Below are 18,291 nucleotides of genomic sequence, written 5' to 3' on the forward strand. Positions count from 1 at the left end.
AAATATTTATATTTATTTCTGCCTAAAATTTGGAATTTTCCTTGTCATATTCATAACTTTGGTATTTCATCATATTTTCAACGAGCACCACTTGGAGTGGACCAGTAAAATGATAGAGACACCATGGCACGCCACGAATCAGAGATTCATCAAGCCTGAGTTGCAGCTGATGACAAGAATATAAAAGTGCTTCAGTGACGATGGAGTATTCAGAAAGACTGTTAACATTTTGAGCTGCCATGCATTGGATTTGTCACACCCTAAAGGAGTGGTTCTCAAACCGGGGGCGTGAAAGCATTTGAAGGGGGCGCAAAGCCGCAGTCATGTGATTTTATTTTTTGCGCACGGTGCCATTTACCGCCAGCTCATAGTTATTTCTCAGTGTATAGTCAGAATTTCATATTTGGATATTCTGTCATCAACAGCCATTACCTTCCATGCCATCAAACTATCCGTTGGGATTTCTAGCATTTTTATTTTTTTTATTTATTTTATGATAAGACGGTGAGGGATGTGAGAAATCTTTTGCTATCATAAAGGGGTCGTGTCTAAAAAAGTTTGAGAACTACGGCCCTAATGACTTCTAGATTTCATTTTTTTGCAGCAGACTGTGGTAAGGTACAACAAAAATCTTTTCTATAAATCTGTGGAATTTCTATGGCTAGAAGACACGATTTCTTTGTTGTTTAACGTAAAAGTAATTGCCATTACCCTGATATAAATACTTCTGATACAAGAACTAGAATATTTTTGTTGCCTGATTAGCAGGGAAATTTCATTAAGAGTCAGCAAATACATATGGTTGGCAATCATGGTAGTGATAGAGATACTGATACATTTTTTGTTTGTTTGTTAATAATGAAATTTGGAATTTACAAACCATAATTTCATCAGTTTTCAATAAGTTGTAATGATTTGTTTTAATCATATTTTCCGCTAATGGACGTAACCAATGAATCTGATTCCATGACCCTGTCACGAAAGTTTAAGATACTAAATGATATTATGTTATCACTATCCCAATGCATTCGTTTTCATTCTCATGATTGAGTGAGTTGCATGATATTTGTAATGAGTTCGCTCTGAATCATTTGTGATGTTCGTGATTTCATGGACTACTCCGGAAACGGTTGCAACTGCTAATTTGATTTTATGAAACCCTGTCACAGCAGCTATTGGAAATTTGAATGTTTGCACGTATTTATTCACCCAGGTTGGGTATTATAAGTGTCATTTATTGATGAATCAATAAAATCTGATTTTATTTTGAGCCCTGCGTTCCGGTGACAGGTCAACCAGCCACTTTGAAACTGAACACTTTAAATTTAAACTCTTTGCAACACTTCTAGGCGTTCAATTTTTGGATCACGTTTCGTGTTCAATTTTCTGGGTTGAGCAACACTTCTGAACTTAGAGTGTACCGATGCACTATCATTATGATTTTTTCATGCCAACTTACCTTTCCGCATGCAATGTGTTTCATCGTCACCGTCTGGGCAATCCAACCTAGGTACATGTTATCGCATAGAAATGTATTTCAATGGGAACATGATATGATCTTGAACATTCGTTCTCTCTTTCTTAATCGTCAAATTTGAATAGCGAGATTAGCCGAGAGTACGTTGAGCTGTATGGCGGGAATTAAACGATCTGTAATTTTCACGCCAGGCTAACAAAATGAGACGAAAATAATTTCCTGTCATCGTGGATTATAAACCAGGTTCTGGCGTCCTATTTGAAACCTTGATGGGATAAGGGCAGGGTTGTAATGACTCGGGTCGCGATTTTTGGTGACTCGACTTGACGCGGTAGAGAATTGAAAATAACTCGACTTGACTCAGTCAAAACTATAAAAAATGTGAGATTGATTTTCTAATTAGAAGTTATTTAAAAGAAATTTGCTGGTTCTGAAGTATTGGGGTTGGTTTAAGATATATCCTAAAACGACAGTACCACAATTGCTAGGTACGCTATACCTGTTATCGCAAACTCTAGTTGCGTTCACAAGTATTCTAGATCCAAATCCTCCATTGCCGCATCGAATTGACGGTAGATATGAATTTCCAGATACACTCGTATCTGTGACAAACATGTAATTATTGTAACCATTGATGAAATTTGCAACAATAACTTAACTTACCCCAGATGACATTGTCACAAAGTCTCGGCCGAGCTGTCGAGGGGCATAGGCACTCGTCGGTGAGGTCACGACAATCAAACACGCCGTCGCATAACTTTGAAATCGGTAGAACGACAAATGGTTCGGACAAGCACTGGAAACACTTGTTGTCCGAACGATCTGTCGAATGATTGGACACTGTAGAACAACATTATTGAATTCCAGGTAGCGTGTTGCTTACATTTTCTGTCGCTTGGACAAATGCACTCGTCAATATCTGCAAGAAATATTATCATTTCAAAAATCAATCTTCCAATTTTGATTGAAAGCCACCTCAAGAAAAATGTACAGGAAGTATACATTAGGGTTGGTGTGAACAAGAACGTTTCGAGGTTTGATGTAAAAAAAAAACTTGTCAGAGGTATTGGATCTATCTTGATTTGATGACCTTACTGGATACCCGATTCGGGCGTTGGCTAATGTATAACTTCTTTTTGACATAAAATATTGCGGAAGTATAGAAACCGGTGTTTAGTTCCTAAGAATAGATATGCCCGGTCTAGACCAGTTCTAGTTGCAATTTTTGGCAAAGCGACGGAACGTATTGATTTTATAGAATTATTATAGCATTTCATTGCTCCACTTGATAAATTTGGTGACATTTAAAACGTCAGCATGTACTTCAGCATTTTTGCATCATCTGCCCCGAGTCGTCGCTAGTTATTATAATATACTTGTACATTGATATATCACTTTACGGAAGTATAGGGTTGGAATCGGGAATATGACGTCACGTGACGCCATAGGTTCACGGTCGCGTTCACGCAGAACCTTGCAAAAAGGTTCGCGTTCACACGAACCCGAACCTTTCAGGGGTTTACACCAACCCTAATATACATATGCTATGCATATGCTAGTTTTAGCTAGGTCAATCATCATTTGATTTAATACAGGGTTGTCAAACATGCGGCCCGCCACACCATTTCATCCGGCCCGCAAAGCTATTCTAAAAAATGGCTGTATAATTAAGCACATTTTTTACAAATTTTGAGATTTTTTGTGCGAAATAATATCATCAAATACTCCCTGAAGATAGCAAATGTCGAGTGTGTTGAATGGTTCATAGGCCACATTATTAACATCCTACAGTGGGGCTGTAGTTTCACTCAAGTCACCATCCGCAAGGAAGAGCCATCCTTTACGCCCGATTCCGAGAAGGCAAAAATGCACGCTCAATTCCTAATTTTCCGGAAAAATTGATCAAAAGTAGTTATTCACAGAAGTGAAACCGACATAGTGAGAACTCGGTATATACAGGTTACATGGAGAATATAATTGTAACAGAAATATATATTTCAAATATCTATGGACGCATTCCCAATTTCGCGTACGACTTAACAGCACCTCTGCTTACGGAGAAACCCGAATCGCGATATAATAGTGATTAACCAGCTTTAATATATCTCTCGTATTCCTCATAACGCATACACATGATCACCCTTAAAGCTACTGTTTTAGCAGTTTATAATATCGTATTGAACCGACCATAATTCTAATTTTGCTAATTCTATTGTTCGCTAATAAAGGTGTCGCTAGAGTAGGGCCCTATCATCTGCTATACTGTAATATATCATTGTGTAGGCCTAATAATTGAATATTCAAACAACAAACAGGGGGTATGGAATTTTAATCATTTAAATGGTTCGGCCCGCGAGCGATCAGATGGTTTGAATCCGGCCCGCGACGTAATTTGAGTTTGACACCCCTATGTGTTTGGAAAATCTCAAATATGTGCGTCTCAACTCTCAATGTGTCATTCTATTGATATTTGATTGAAAAAACATCAATGAGCCCGCAAGAAGTTGACAGAAAAGTCGTTAGGACTTGGCGCAAAGCTTTTGAAAGTAGCTATCGAAGAGTGGGCGTGCCAGCGACCAAAGAACGGTGAGTAGAATAGCAATCAGGCAATCAGGGCTCTTGGTTCACTAATCGGCTATGCTTCAATGCTCTCGTGGGGGGCGGATTGCAGATTAGTTGCTCAAGGAGTCTGTTAACGGCGGCTGTACCTGTATTGTAGATTGGTTGGGAGACAATAGTTTAAGATTGATTCAGGACATGTTGAGTTACGAAATACATGATGAACAAACAACGGCTGCTTCACAAAAGCCTTTGAAACATGACTGGCTTATTTAGAAAGAAACGGATGTAGCTTACATGCATTTTTTTCATCTAAGGAAAGCACAGAACACACGGGGAGAAATATTGCAAAGTCGCATATGCAAGTAGCGAACGAATTTCCCGTTTCAGAATGGCTGCACCGTTACATTGAGCTCATTCACACGGTTAAATCGTCTCGGAGCTGAGTCTTCTTGGAGTGACGTCATTATACGGCTTGTCAAAGTGCTGAAAATCCGATTGAATTTACATGGGCAATGGGCATATGTTTTCGCGGCTCAAGTGATACAGCTCTTTGAGATTGAGCTCGAGGATTATGCTACGCCAATTGCAATAAGCAGAAGTGCCTTTACGCAATTCTAGGATGATCAAGCACACCTTGCATATTCTTCCTGGTACTGAATTGGGCAAGTTATATTTTTTCGCTAGTTATACTAGCAGCTAGTCTGGTCTTACCTTAACACATTTTTCTGTGGCATCATTGGGTACTTTGACAGCATTTACGGGTGGATTTATTTTGCTGTGGAAACTAATAAGTGCCCGGCACAAACGGTTTAATCCGACAAGCCTTAAAGAACTTAAGACTTCAATTATATACCACGACTGGAGCCTAATAAGATTGCACAACGTAGTGTCATTGTTAGGATTTATACTTGTATTCAATGATGGTGGCTCCCTTCCCGCGACCTGTGTGAGCACCATTGCAATATCTCTTCCCGTTTTTCTGTGCTTTCCTCGATGGAAACAAGACATGTGTGCCGTAGCGGTTTCCTTCACAAAAAGCCTGCCGTGCTTTAAAGACTTAAGTGAAGCAGCTGTTTTTTTCATCGTGTATATCGTAATTCAACATTTCCTGAATTAATCTTTTATCGTTATCAGCCAATCTACCTAATATGCGCTTACAGAATCACCGTCTCCACCATCCTGTTCATTAAAGATTCGCCGATTAGTCAGTCAAGGAACGTGACATTATCGCCGTTTTATGGTCGCTGACACGCCCACTCTTCGACAGCTACTTTCAAACGTATTTGATGCCTTCTATCGATAATCTATAGCAGGGACGGGAAAACTTTTTAGCTCGCTAAGTCGAAATTCAATATTGATTTTTTACTATATAGTGACCGACAACATGGAAATAATATATGTATTTGTATATTTAAAACAAACCAAACATTGATTTGATGATAACGTACACGCGCCTGAAACATTGACGGGGATTTATAAGCTGCATGGTCGTCCTCATTGTCAAAATTAGGGAAGAAAGTCGGTTGTCCCCAGTCTCCAGAACTGGGTGAAGATTTGTGTCTGTGAGCTGCTCATATATTCGCTGATTGTACTTTTGGTTTAACTCAAGGACGCACAATGCTGACAATATCATAACCAGGTTACCTGTAAATACGGTGCGGTTCTACAATATATAAATATTGTAGATATAAATGCTTCTACACATGCAGCGAACGAAGCTTTCCTAACAATTCGCGAATCGGTTTTTCCAAGTACAGCATTGGAAATAATAAACTTGCTCGTATTTCCAATCTAAAATAACACTCGTGGTCCTAATTAAGTGATTTACGTTTCACTTTCTGTCATGTTTAGCAATTGGAACCTTTAAAAATGCATGGGCCGCGAGGTCGGGCTATCTCGCAATCAATAAAATAAAATAAAAATACTATGGTAAGAATATAAATTATCATTATCATGTTGAAATATAGTGAGATTGACAGATAGATCATTTATTAGATTCGTCTCACCAGGAAAACTTGAAAAATTCAAATAATCGGTATGGACAGGGTAGGGACGATACGACCGGGTGGTCATCTAGTCAATCCCTTCCCTAAGGAGCATACAAATTATATCTCACGACACCAGAGACGAGACAGAACGAACACAATGGTAAATTTCAAAAACACAAAAGTCTTTTTAGGAAAAAGTTTAATCTAGTAAACACAGTAATTTGATTTTTAGTACGCATTTTATCAATATTTTACCGTTTCTGGAGGCTTTCGTGGGCCGCACTAAACGGTGTTGCGGGCCGTAGTTTGCCAACCCATGATATATAGAATCGGACACTGCAACTGACCGTATTTGAGAAATTCCAAATTTTGGACCACCCTAATATATAGGTATATTTTTGTATGGCTTTGATGTAACATCTGCATCAGCCGACACTGTATGATGCTACGCCGCACTCACTATAGTTACACATCGAAACGCCATCGCATATATCTGCGTCAAATATCATGCACTGCCGCCCCCATCGATGACATATTCTGCCAGTAAAGTCAGTCGTCTCTGGCAGGTTAAATTCGTCGCTTCCATCTCTAAAAATAGACATTAAAAGGCAGTGTTGGGCTGACTCAAGGCGAGTCATAACTTGACTCGTGTCACTGCAATAAAATGACTTGACTTGACTTGATTTTGACTAGGAACAGGCACATGAGAAATATCAAATGACTAGTGAGTCGGAGTAGGATTTTGGAGTAAACTTTCAGTACAATGAATTATTTTGTTAAAAAAATATTCTGAGCCTTTCGGCTGATGCACTGAGAATAATAATCATGTATCTATTTACGTTTTCAATGTGGTCAATTCAATTAGCACAGCTTAGACATGTACGCCCCTAATTCCGCTATATTAGGCCTGACTACAGAGTCATTATAGTATCATTACATACAGCTATGCACAAATAAGTGTCGCTAAAGTGAAACAAGCTGAGAGATAGTGCTGAATGCAAGGGTCCAGGTCTTCCCGCAATACCATCGAATTTCTATGATGGTTCTGATTGCCAAGCGAACGCTGTTCTGTTATTTTTATATTTAATAATCACGTCTGCTGCAGGGGTTTTCAGTATTTTTCGCTAATGACCAACCAAAATAGCAAAAAAGGTCGCTGACCTATTTAAATTTAGATGAAAAAACCTTTAACATCATAATATATAAATCAAATCATTTGAGTCAATTGACAATTTACAATGCACTCAAATTTGATGAGAAGGTAGTTGTTGCAATTTTTCCAGAAGACGTCGCGTTATAAGCGCAATAGATGAGAGTTACAAGTTTATGTCAGACGAAACATCAAGTCTGTTGCGTGGTGTGGAATTTCCGTGTATAATTGAGATGAATACGCTGAATCATACAGCCCCGCTGTGGTGAGAGTCAGTAGTTTTATAACACAATTTTACGATGACGGACTCATCTTGGAATATGTCACGACAAACCAGAATCAAAAATAATAATAATTAAATAACTATTAGCTCAATTAGGCCTTCTTGAAAGTCGTCATATACTTGCTCAACAACGATACGAAACCTATTCCGACAAAATTTGAAAGCATATCCACTTAATCTCTGAAAAGTAGAAATCTGAATAGCAACGTTTATAGTGGATCGAGGGCTGCTACAATTCAGAGAAACGATAATGTCACTATCGTAATATCAGGACGGGCTTCTATGCTATTTACCTGCCGTTCGTGGACTCTCATTTGTTCATAGAAACAAGATTCCCGATATTCCTGCATGTCATGCAAGCGGCATGACTGACTAAAACAACGTCATGGTCGACAGGCCATAGCCTACAGGTTTAAACCTACATTTTATTGAGTACTCACTCTTAACGAAGTGTGTAATCACACTTAATAGGTGGCACACGAATATATAACCTATCTAAGAACTATATCGTGGTTATAAATTATACGTGCTTTGTTGTGACCTTTCGAGAAAAACCCTCTTGATATACACACGGTTTTCTAGGCTTTTGTTGACTAAAGGTGTAGACAAAGCTACAAAGAATAGAAACTTTTAAATCAAGTAAATCAGGAAACACATGCTACTCTCGGAACGCCTTATACCAGAATGATCAACAAACTGAAGGACAAACGGATGAAATAATTACGAAAGGAAATGACGCATAGATAGACACCTGGTGGATGCATAAAACACCACTTGCTTATATGTGAATACCTTCCTACGGCCCTACGTACAAGCAACATCTGGATTAAAATGTTGGGTTTTATTTATACAGTTATGTAAGTCTGAGGTTCAGATTTCATGTATAATTTGTATATTCACACCCGTAAATCACGGGTGGTACATTGGTGGTAATACACACATTTTTCTTTAAAAGTGTAATCTCTAGTCTAGAGCAGGGTTGTCAAACTCAAATTGCCTCGCGGGCCGGATTCAAGCCTTGAGATCGCTCGCGGGCCGCACCAGTCAACTGATTAAAATATATTACCTCATGCCATTGCTTCTCACTTGAATACTTTATTATCAAAAGCATATAAAGATAATACACGGATCATAGCGGATTTATTCTAGCATTTCTATTCGCGAGCAATGCAATTGGCAAAAATATTACAGTTACGAACCGCTAAAACGGTGAGGCTAATGACGATATAAGATGGCATTTTCGATGCTCCCTTTGCTTTGGTCGTGATCTGAAATTAGCCCTGCGTATGCGTTGTGATGAATACACGATGTTTAACTGTAACCGCGGACGTTGAATTTTGGTTTTATTATATCTCGAAATCTGGGGACCTATTCGGTTAGAAGTGACACAGCAGTGCGACCATTGATACTTGAATTATATATTTGTGTAACTGATATATTCTCCATGAAAGCTACATATAACGGTTCCTCATTGGCTTTTTCGCGTCTGTGAATAACTACCTTTTCGTCCATTTTTACACATAACTCTGAACTCAGTGTGCTCTTTTTGCTTTCTTGAAATTGGGTGTTAATGTCACTGAATTGTTCCCAGTGACTATTAGTGTGAAACCACGACGCCGCGGTCTAGTGGTTATGATGTGGCCTATGAACAATGAACATGCTCGACATTTGCTGTATTCAGGGATTATTTATGGGAAATATTTTATCTAAAATATCTCCACATTCGTTACAAATGTGCTGGATAATATAACCATTTTTCAATCATCGCAGAATTGCTTCGCGGGCCGGATGAAATTGCCTGGCGGGCCGTATGTTTCACACCCCTGTGATATGGCTGAGCAATAACGTTTGAAACAATAGGTCAATCCGGAAAATGATCCAAGACTTTTGAGTGTTATTTTCCTGTTTTAGCAGACCACCATTGACGCATACATTTGCTCTTTCGAAGATTTTATTTTAGAACCTCAAATGCAGCATTGACTCTATTTTTTACAAGTAAAATTATAATATCCGAAAGTAAATTATAGTTAATTTCAACGACCTACCATACTTTTAGTTAACTTCCAAATCACCCACAGTGTTAATTTAGTATCCGATAAAACTTCGTCATTTTACTTATGGTACTAATAACATGGAGAGGGGTTCAAACCGTGATATTTTATGGAAAGGTGTGATGAAGAAAAAAAAAGTTTATGAGTCACCGTTCAATACCAAAACTATTATTTGCTTCTGATTGTGGAAAATTTATACGTCTTGGGATGCGGTAGCCAGGACCGTAACTGCCGCACCCCAAACCCCTCAATTGAGGAGGACGTAGCTCGAAGGAAGCCCAAAATTATTTCGTGAATTAACATAGATTATATAATTATAGATTAATTTTTTGAAAATTTATGCAACTATTTGAATTTTTTTGCTCTATGTGCGATTTACGGGTGTCAAATATCTTGATTGTTGGGTACGCTTTCCCAGCAAAGAAAATACGCATGATCTATAGAAATGGGCATTTCGTCGCCACGATATCAAGACATATGAAGTTTTAGGCCATGTAACATGCGACCCCAAGAGGTGTGCCAGAACGATCGGCAGCGAGAAAATCTTGGCCGCGAAGGACTTTCCATAATTGCTGGCAGGGTTGTAACCAAGTCACATGGTTCCGAGTCACGAGTCAATCTTACTTTTGTGGTATTGACTCGAGTCAAGTCGAGTCATTTTCAATTCATCACCGAGTCGAGTCCGAGTCCAAGTCACCGTTTAAAGGGTCAAGTCCGAGTCATAGTGTTATGACTCGAGTCCTGGTCCAAGTCACTGCATTGAAGTCATGTTAAACTCATGTTTTCAATCCTGAATTAGCTTATAGCTTATGGAGAAGCAACCAATTCACGTCTACATACTATCTGATATAGAACCAACGAAGTCACGTCTAGATACCAGCTGATAGAGAATCAACAGATGCATGTTTATGTAGAGCAGTGGTTCTTAACCTTGCCACCAGCGCCCCCCAGGGGGCGCTGGCGATCTTGAAGGGGGGCGGAAACGCTCAGGGGGCGATATGGGGGGCGCTGGGCTCAGGGGGGCGGTATGGGGGGCGCTGGAGAAAAATGGCTTCGCAGTAGATGATGTGGTGATAGGACATATCCTTAATGAGTATTCAGAGCAAATTAACACCGAAAACTGCGTTACATATAGCCTTCAAAATACATATAGGTTTAATTGTCCATGGGCGCCTAAATGACTGACACCGAATGTTCCTGTCTTGGCAATCTGAACCCCTGAAGTCGAATTCCATCTGGCAGGGAAAAATTATATGTCAGTGAAGAAATACCAATCTGAAATCGTGTGCGTCTTTTATAGTTTAGTACGATTGGGCGACAGGGATATTCCTGTTGGGCGATATCCCCGTTGAGCGATTCTATATTTTTTGATATTGCAGACAGGGGGTCACGAAATAACATCATGCAACGAAGTCATACCAATGGGTTCGCCCGCCCGAATATGTTAATTATTAGTAACGGGCCCAACAGTTTCCAAGAAACCTCACAATGTTCGCTTTTAAGTTTTTATGAGTCTGCGCACACTCAACAACTCACTGCGCTGACCCTTGGACAACAGTGCGTAACGACTAAAAAAAGGTATTAACTTCGGATTTGTTGTGCGCAAAGTAGATTTTCTGTGTGCAGAGACCGTGTCAGCACTGCGCACGTGCGCAGCTTAGAGGGAACATTGCACCTCACTCAGCTCTACCGGTAAATGTGTTTACGTGAGCAGAGAGAGGATAAAAATTGATCTCAATTTACATGCAATTCCCGATGATATTGACCAATTCAATCATTAATTATTGGAATTTTTCGCACTTCGCGCGAATAGGCGAAAATAGCTGCCTCAGTAAATGGACAGTGGACACCCAATGTATAGATACCTAATAGGAAATCAGCAAATAGCGGACAGCCTAATGGGGGTCTGGGAGTGAAGTCCCCCGGAAGTTTGGTGTATCACCCGATTGGGGCCCATGACCAACGTTTTTTTGGGGGGATCTGACGAAGTGCTGTTACGGCCCTGGTAACGAATAATTGTACCTGCGGGCACGCCAGAATATGTTCAATTATTTATTACGTGTCCTTTATTTTCCTATACAACAGCTCACTCAGTGCTACTGGTAAATCTGATTACGTGGGCTGAGATGATAAAAAGTTTATAGCGACTTATAAATGTAATTACCACATATTCATTCATGCATTATGGAAAATTTTGGTACCTTACCTAGGGCGACCAGGCCACACGAACTTAGCTGACCATCAAAATCACGGTATGCGGTTCGTGGGGGCGAATACCCTCAGAAGTTCGGTTTATCACGCTATGGGTGCGCAAGGCGATCGTTTTTAGGGGGGTTAATGAAGTGCTGGTACGTCCCTCCCTCTTACTCATTGTCTTTATTACATTCCTTACAATATGAAGTTGGGGGGGGGGCGCTGGAGCAGGATAATTTTTGAAAGGGGGCGCTGGAAGAAAAAAGGTTAAGAACCACTGATGTAGAGGTACAGTTTTTCTTTCACATTATCAGGTGGTTGACTAAAAAAGGGTCAGCTTTCCTGGTCAGCTCCCGAAATAGCCGCCGGAGCGTTACTACTATGAGAGAAAATTTTGGATTAATTACAAATAGAGATTTTCGAATTTTACCGGCTACCTCATGATATTGGTATATTGTGTAAAAATATGATTCATAACAAAATCGGCTCAATTCATCCATTTATTTTCAAAAATATAATTTTCTCCTCTCATATCACTGATTCAACTTTTTAAGATTATGCCAGAGGCAGTGTTCTTTTTATGCAACATAACAATTTTATCAAGTAGCCACCCAGTAAAATGAAAAAGAAATTATTTTTGAACAGCCCTATTGTACAAACATCACACAACATTAGCCATTCATTATTACTCACGTGCACAATGCACATACCTAACAAAACGTAAAATGGACGGAGGGTATTGTGTGTTTTCATAGACAGCAGATCAAATCATTGCGTTACACTTCAAAAATACTAAAGTGGAAAGGAGATCCTCATATATGTTGTAGCTACGTGTCCTTGGAATAAATCCACATCTACTCAATTCACGTTCCACTGGTGCACTAGATACAGGGATTGACAAGCATTTTTGAACCACATTGAAGAGCATTAGATACTCATTCTTTCTAGTCGCCCGAAAATGCAAAGAATCATCGCCGTCAAATCTACACATGAGCTTATCAGTCTCTTGCAAGTACTTGACCATCTGAGTCATTTCATTGGCTCTAATTGAACTTTGCTTCGATTGTTTGTATAATTGAAAAGTCTTGAGTACTTTGATTGCGGAGGATCTATTACATCTTCGTCACAGGATGATTTTGTACAATGCTTTGCTACTATATGTACCATTGTCTGTTGTATTTACGGCGGCATATCTGATATTAGACGAGTGCAACGAAAGCAGCGGTGACAAACAGCGATGTCGGCAGAATTCGTCAGATACGTTGATCTAGCCCAGTGGTTCCCAACCTTTTTCGACCCATCGCCCCCTTTTCAAGGTCAACACCGATCATCGCCCCCCAAAAATTTTGTGTACCGAAAACTGGGCATACAAACTCTAATCACCGGCGAGTTGACTAAAAAAAAAAAGAAAAAAGGTCAAATGGTCGGCTCGATGTCTAAATTTACACACTTTTGTAACAAAATTTCCGTGGGATGACTAAAAAAAAAAAAAAAAAAAAAAAAGGTCAGCCGTTTTGACGCGTCATCGCCCCCTATCGCCCCCTTCGTTATTTTCGCCCCCCGTCGCCCCCTTTGTCCATTTTCGCCCCCCTGTCGCCCCCTTCGTCATTTTCGCCCCCCTAGACCGCCAAATCGCCCCCTGGGGGGCGATATCGCCCACGTTGGGAACCACTGATCTAGCCATTACGATTCGCAAATTTCTTCATCTTCAAGTCATATAAAATAAGCCGACTCAATGACTTGGGTCGAGTCATGCGTAATGACTCGAGTACAAGTCGAGTCAATCCAAATATTGACTCGAGTCGAGTCGAGTCATTTTCCCATTTCAAGAAAATGACTCGAGTCAAGTCGAGTCACCAAAAAATCGTGACTCGAGTCGAGTCATGACTCGAGTCATTACAACCCTGTTTGCTGGCCGAAAACTTCGATATATATACATATAAGTTTAATTTTCCATCGGCGGCTAAATGGCAGGCGCCGAATGTTACTGTCCTGGCAATCTGAAACCCACAAGATAAATATCGTCCCACAGAGAAAAGACATTTGCCAGTGCAGAAATACCAATTTGAAAGCGAGTGCTGTTTCATTTTGTACGTTTGGGCGATTTCAATATCTTTTGACATAGCAGACAGGAGGTCACAAAATAACATCATGGAACGAAGTCATTTTACCAACGGGTATACCCGAATATGTTTATTCATTATTTAAGGGCCCTATATTTTTCAAGACACACCACTCAGCTCTTTCACGAAATCTGATTACCTGATCAGAGAGAGAGAATAAAATTGATAGCAATATATATGCAATTCTCGATCATATTGACCAATTCAATCATGGATTACAGAAAATCCTCGCGCTTGCCGTGCTTGGGCGATATGAGCTGACTGAACTAACCGCACAACAAATCTCGCTGATAAGCAGCCGTAAACACTTTAGGGTGATCGGAGTCTTGGAGGCGAAGCACCGACAAGTTTGCTTTGTCACCCTGTGGGGGGCACAAGACTAATAATGTTTTTTCATGGCCCGACGAAGTGCTGTTTCAGTCCTGGAAGTAACACGAACCGAGCACTCTGAACCGTACGCATACCACAGTTTCGGGCTTTTGATAGGTGATGAGACGATTTTGATGACTAATCTTCAAAACCACTCTCTTACTTGTGTCGAGTTCAAAGCCAACCAATTCTATTTCCACTTGAAGTAGTTTTAGACTTCTTCCAAAATCACTTTCTACTCCTACTTGAGTAGAATTCTGCGTCGATATTTCTACTTCTCCTTGAGTAACTTTATTGAGTACGTTGACCAACTCAGACTTATTTCGTCTGAGTAGTTCTGAAATTACAATGCACTATAAATTCGAAAGATTAATCGTTAGCTAGCCTTAATTTCTCTGAAACTGCCCATTAACTCCATGACTAAAAATGATTAAATCTCGGCAATTGAAATTGGCTTGAATTTAAAAAATAATATTTCTGTTTAATAGACTCGGGACATCCGACATTTAATATAAAATAGTTAACGCTCCTCCGCCCGCACAATGAATCGTATGTATTACTTACTCGCAATTTGTAATTCCATTACAAAAGTACTCTGCCGGAATACATTTCTTCCCATTGGCGCAGGCAAATTCGTTCGCTTTACACGAGCTGCCTGGAAATGAAGAAACGCGACAATGTCAAAATGGAATATCGCTTATTCCACGTGTGAAAATTTAGTATACGACATCTCGTTCAAAAGTCTTCAATGTTGTTCTCTCTCTTAGATTTTTTTTCACCGTAACAATCATTTTATGTGTGACGCACTGCTATAAGGCGTTCGCAATCCTTTTCATTTCCCAGCCACCACTGCAATCATGAATATATATATATATATATATATGATTCTTGGAGCTCTCTCAGCTTTCCATCAAGCCATCACCAGAAGAAGTAGCTAGCTGTGTTCGCGATGGAATACGTAAAAATTTAGATTTGTACCTTGCGGCATATTTTGTGTACTTATAGTGCATTTTCGACATAAAAATTAAACGTTTTCGGGCATATACACCGAGGTGGTGGCGAGATAGCGCAGTGGTATTATCCGCGGCTGCAACACCAGCGGGTGAGGTTCGATTCCAACCGAGGTCGACTTCAGAACTCCTACCTAAGTGTTGGAGGTTTATCTAGGCTCCTCCTCGTCACCTCATACGCCTAAGTGGTGTCTTACAAAAAGCCTGTAAGTGGGCCGTGCTATAAGACGGCAGTAACGGGAAAAATGAAAAATATCGGCCTGGTGTATATGACCATAGTAGTCGACAAACACCATGGATACCACAAAACAAACACCGACTCATGAATGTCATGATATACATACAAACGATCAGTCTATACTGTGTATATATCAGAGGTGGTCAAAGTAGCCACCGTCGCTACTCAAGTAGAAGTAGAAGTAACGCCAGAATTTCTACTCAAGTAGGAGTAGTGGTTTACAAGTAAGTAAGTAGGTATTCTACGCTTATTTTTGCCTACAAAACTGAAAACTGTCAAGTAGAAGTAGAAGTAGTCTAAAATCATAACTACTTAAAAAGTAGTGTGAGTAGGCAAAATCTACTTCAAGTACTTCAAAAAGTAGAAGTACTTCGTTACTGACCACCTCTGGTATATATACCATTATTCCATGATGCTCATATTTCGCTGGACAAGGAGGGTGCAGTATAGCCTTGTAAGGCTTTTTAAGTCCTGGACCACATCGCCATGCTATTGCGATAATACTAAGCGCCAAGGGGGTATGGATGTCAGTGACCGCTCAGTGATCGGAACCGCGACCCACTTATCACGAAGTCGCTCCACCATCACACTACCTCACTCAATTCAATACAGACGCGTGGTACGCGATTTCACCGAAAGTCAACAACATTAATTACAATTCCAACGAAATTTGGATGAGTTTGGGGTTGCTACAGTGATTGCTTTCCTGAGAGATGACACATATCTACCCCTCCTCATCGCTAACCTCACTGCAATAGCAGTGTCTCGAAAAGCCTAGTATGATGGCGAGCCGCGCCAGTAAGAAGTCGGCAGTAAAGAACAAGTCCGGATGCATGAAAGAGAGAGAGAGACTGAAGTTGGGAGCGCGCGAGTGTGGAAGTCGTCCGGAAAGAATACGAAAAAGCAAAAGAACCTGAACATTACTGATATCATTGTCGTGGTGTACATGACCTTAATAGGCGATAAACACCACTGTTGTATGTGCTAAATAAACCAAACCAAACATATCTACCCTTTTCAACAAATCCTAACCATTTACGCTCACTAAAACGATAACTATGGAGTGACAAAATAAAATTCCGACTTAACAGCGGTTGTCTTCACCACCAAGAGGTTAATACAAATCATACGAATCTCCTAAAAAATCGTAGTCGCCTGAATAAATGATCCAGACGTTATTTACAATCGGTGAAGTTCCGCCACCAGATCTTGTGGGGTTAGTCTCGCAATGTTTTTATTAAGTGCTAATGATACCTATAAATTGTACATATAGATAGGAAACCCATTTGTGCAACGATCATTTCATTCGTTAATGGCGAACTTAAAATCTGGAACACGAATCTATTGAAGTTCCAGAAATCCAACAGAGTATGCGACTGTTCAGGTCGGGTTTACCGCTATACGGACATTGAGGGATCGCGTCACAGAAATACCGACTCAGAAGGCATATCGTTCCGTCGAGACATGGAAATTCATTATCTCGACAAGCGGATCCTGAGAACATGAAACGGTTGATGTAATGATGTGATGGATGAATATCTACGCACGCTTTAAATGTTGGTATGTCTACTGGCGAGACTTGTTATTGCTATCACAGGTAATCAGTCGCAATCCTCATAGGCTACTCCAACCTTTACTCCAATAGTCGTTGAAATAAAACTATTTCCTCTCCACATATCCATTTATTGCCTATAACAGTGGTCCCCGACCGGAGGGGGGGATTTTGAAATTTTTAGGTGAGAATCTGGCTTTAGGGTAGTATCGGAAGATACTCTGGGTTCACACGGTTTTAAGGTTGTTATGGTAGAACTTTTAAGCATGAAACTAGTTCTTTACAATTGTATGTTTCTTTGGCGGATTTTAAGCTAGATGTATGTTTGAATGCCTTCCGTAGATATTACACCCCCATATAAAGTGAGGCTCGCGAGACGATTTCGTTGGGCCCATGACAGCCCTTCGACAAATTGCTACTAAGCAGCATAAAGTCATGTCAAATTCAGCACAAGTCCGCTGGTGAAAATGTTAAGATTTTTAAGCCAACATATGAGCTAACGTGAAAAAGCATCCCAAATTCACCGAGTCAACTCGAGGACATAGCAAGCGAATTTCTTGATTTATTTTTCGTCAGTGGCTACCCGACCGGTAAAAAGCAGGTCAAGTACAAGCAAAGTTATTGCAGTTGACTATTTTGAATTTGACAAACAAGCATTGACGGCGGATAATCTCAGAACACGTTGAATTCTCGGATTTCAATTGCGTTAAGCTTGTTTTGCATCATCTTTCCTTACAACTCAACAATTTCATGCGGGGGTAGGGGGTCAGTGGAATTCGAAAAAATATATCATAAAATTCAATATTTTCAAACTCCCGTAGCTTCACATCTACTGGTTGGAATTACGCAAAATTTGGTGTGCAACGTTTTTTAAACCAGCCTTAAATTTTATGAAACAGCCTTGAAAATTTGAAAATGAAGGTAATTTTTCAACAACGCTGACTTACATGCATGTTAAGGTTAAAAACTGGGTGCAGTATTCACGCCATTTTTCCGAATTAAGTTCAACGAGTGCATACATCATAAATCTATATTACATTTTCAGTTGATTTACTAGTCGCACAAAGCAATAAAACTACACCCGGTATCGCCAATTACAGAGGATGAATCGGGATGTGCATGTACATCGGCCTCGAACCCGATAGGTATGAGCCTGTTAGCCGGCCTTGATTTGATCCCGAAAATAGTACATATAATTATTGGATCGGTAATTAGTTGAGTGGTCAGCGGGCGCGATTCAAGATCGAAATATTCCCAATAGTTAATTCCAAACCCGGACAGATCGACCGGAGTTC

General features: G+C 40.0%; 2 protein-coding genes across 3 annotated transcripts in view; both read right to left on the reverse strand.

The window, feature by feature from the left end:
• Nucleotides 1–18,291, reverse strand: part of LOC145447292 (uncharacterized) — a 272,585-nt gene that overhangs the window by 76,781 nt on the left and 177,513 nt on the right. The gene's annotated exons all lie outside the window — the stretch shown is intronic.
• LOC145438050 (modular serine protease-like) overlaps nucleotides 1–18,291 on the reverse strand; it is an 85,839-nt gene that overhangs the window by 22,043 nt on the left and 45,505 nt on the right. Inside the window, exons 7-8 of the mRNA XM_080315426.1 lie at nucleotides 2,141–2,299; nucleotides 1,977–2,079 (exon numbers count right to left, since the gene is read on the reverse strand). Coding sequence (XP_080171552.1) covers nucleotides 1,977–2,079; nucleotides 2,141–2,299 — 262 coding nt within the window. The remainder of the gene's footprint in view (nucleotides 1–1,976; nucleotides 2,080–2,140; nucleotides 2,300–18,291) is intronic.

This window comes from Botryllus schlosseri, chromosome 1 (genome assembly GCF_051294905.1).
Source record: "Botryllus schlosseri isolate E-star chromosome 1, Bs_hap1, whole genome shotgun sequence".
Classification (NCBI taxonomy): domain Eukaryota; kingdom Metazoa; phylum Chordata; class Ascidiacea; order Stolidobranchia; family Styelidae; genus Botryllus; species Botryllus schlosseri.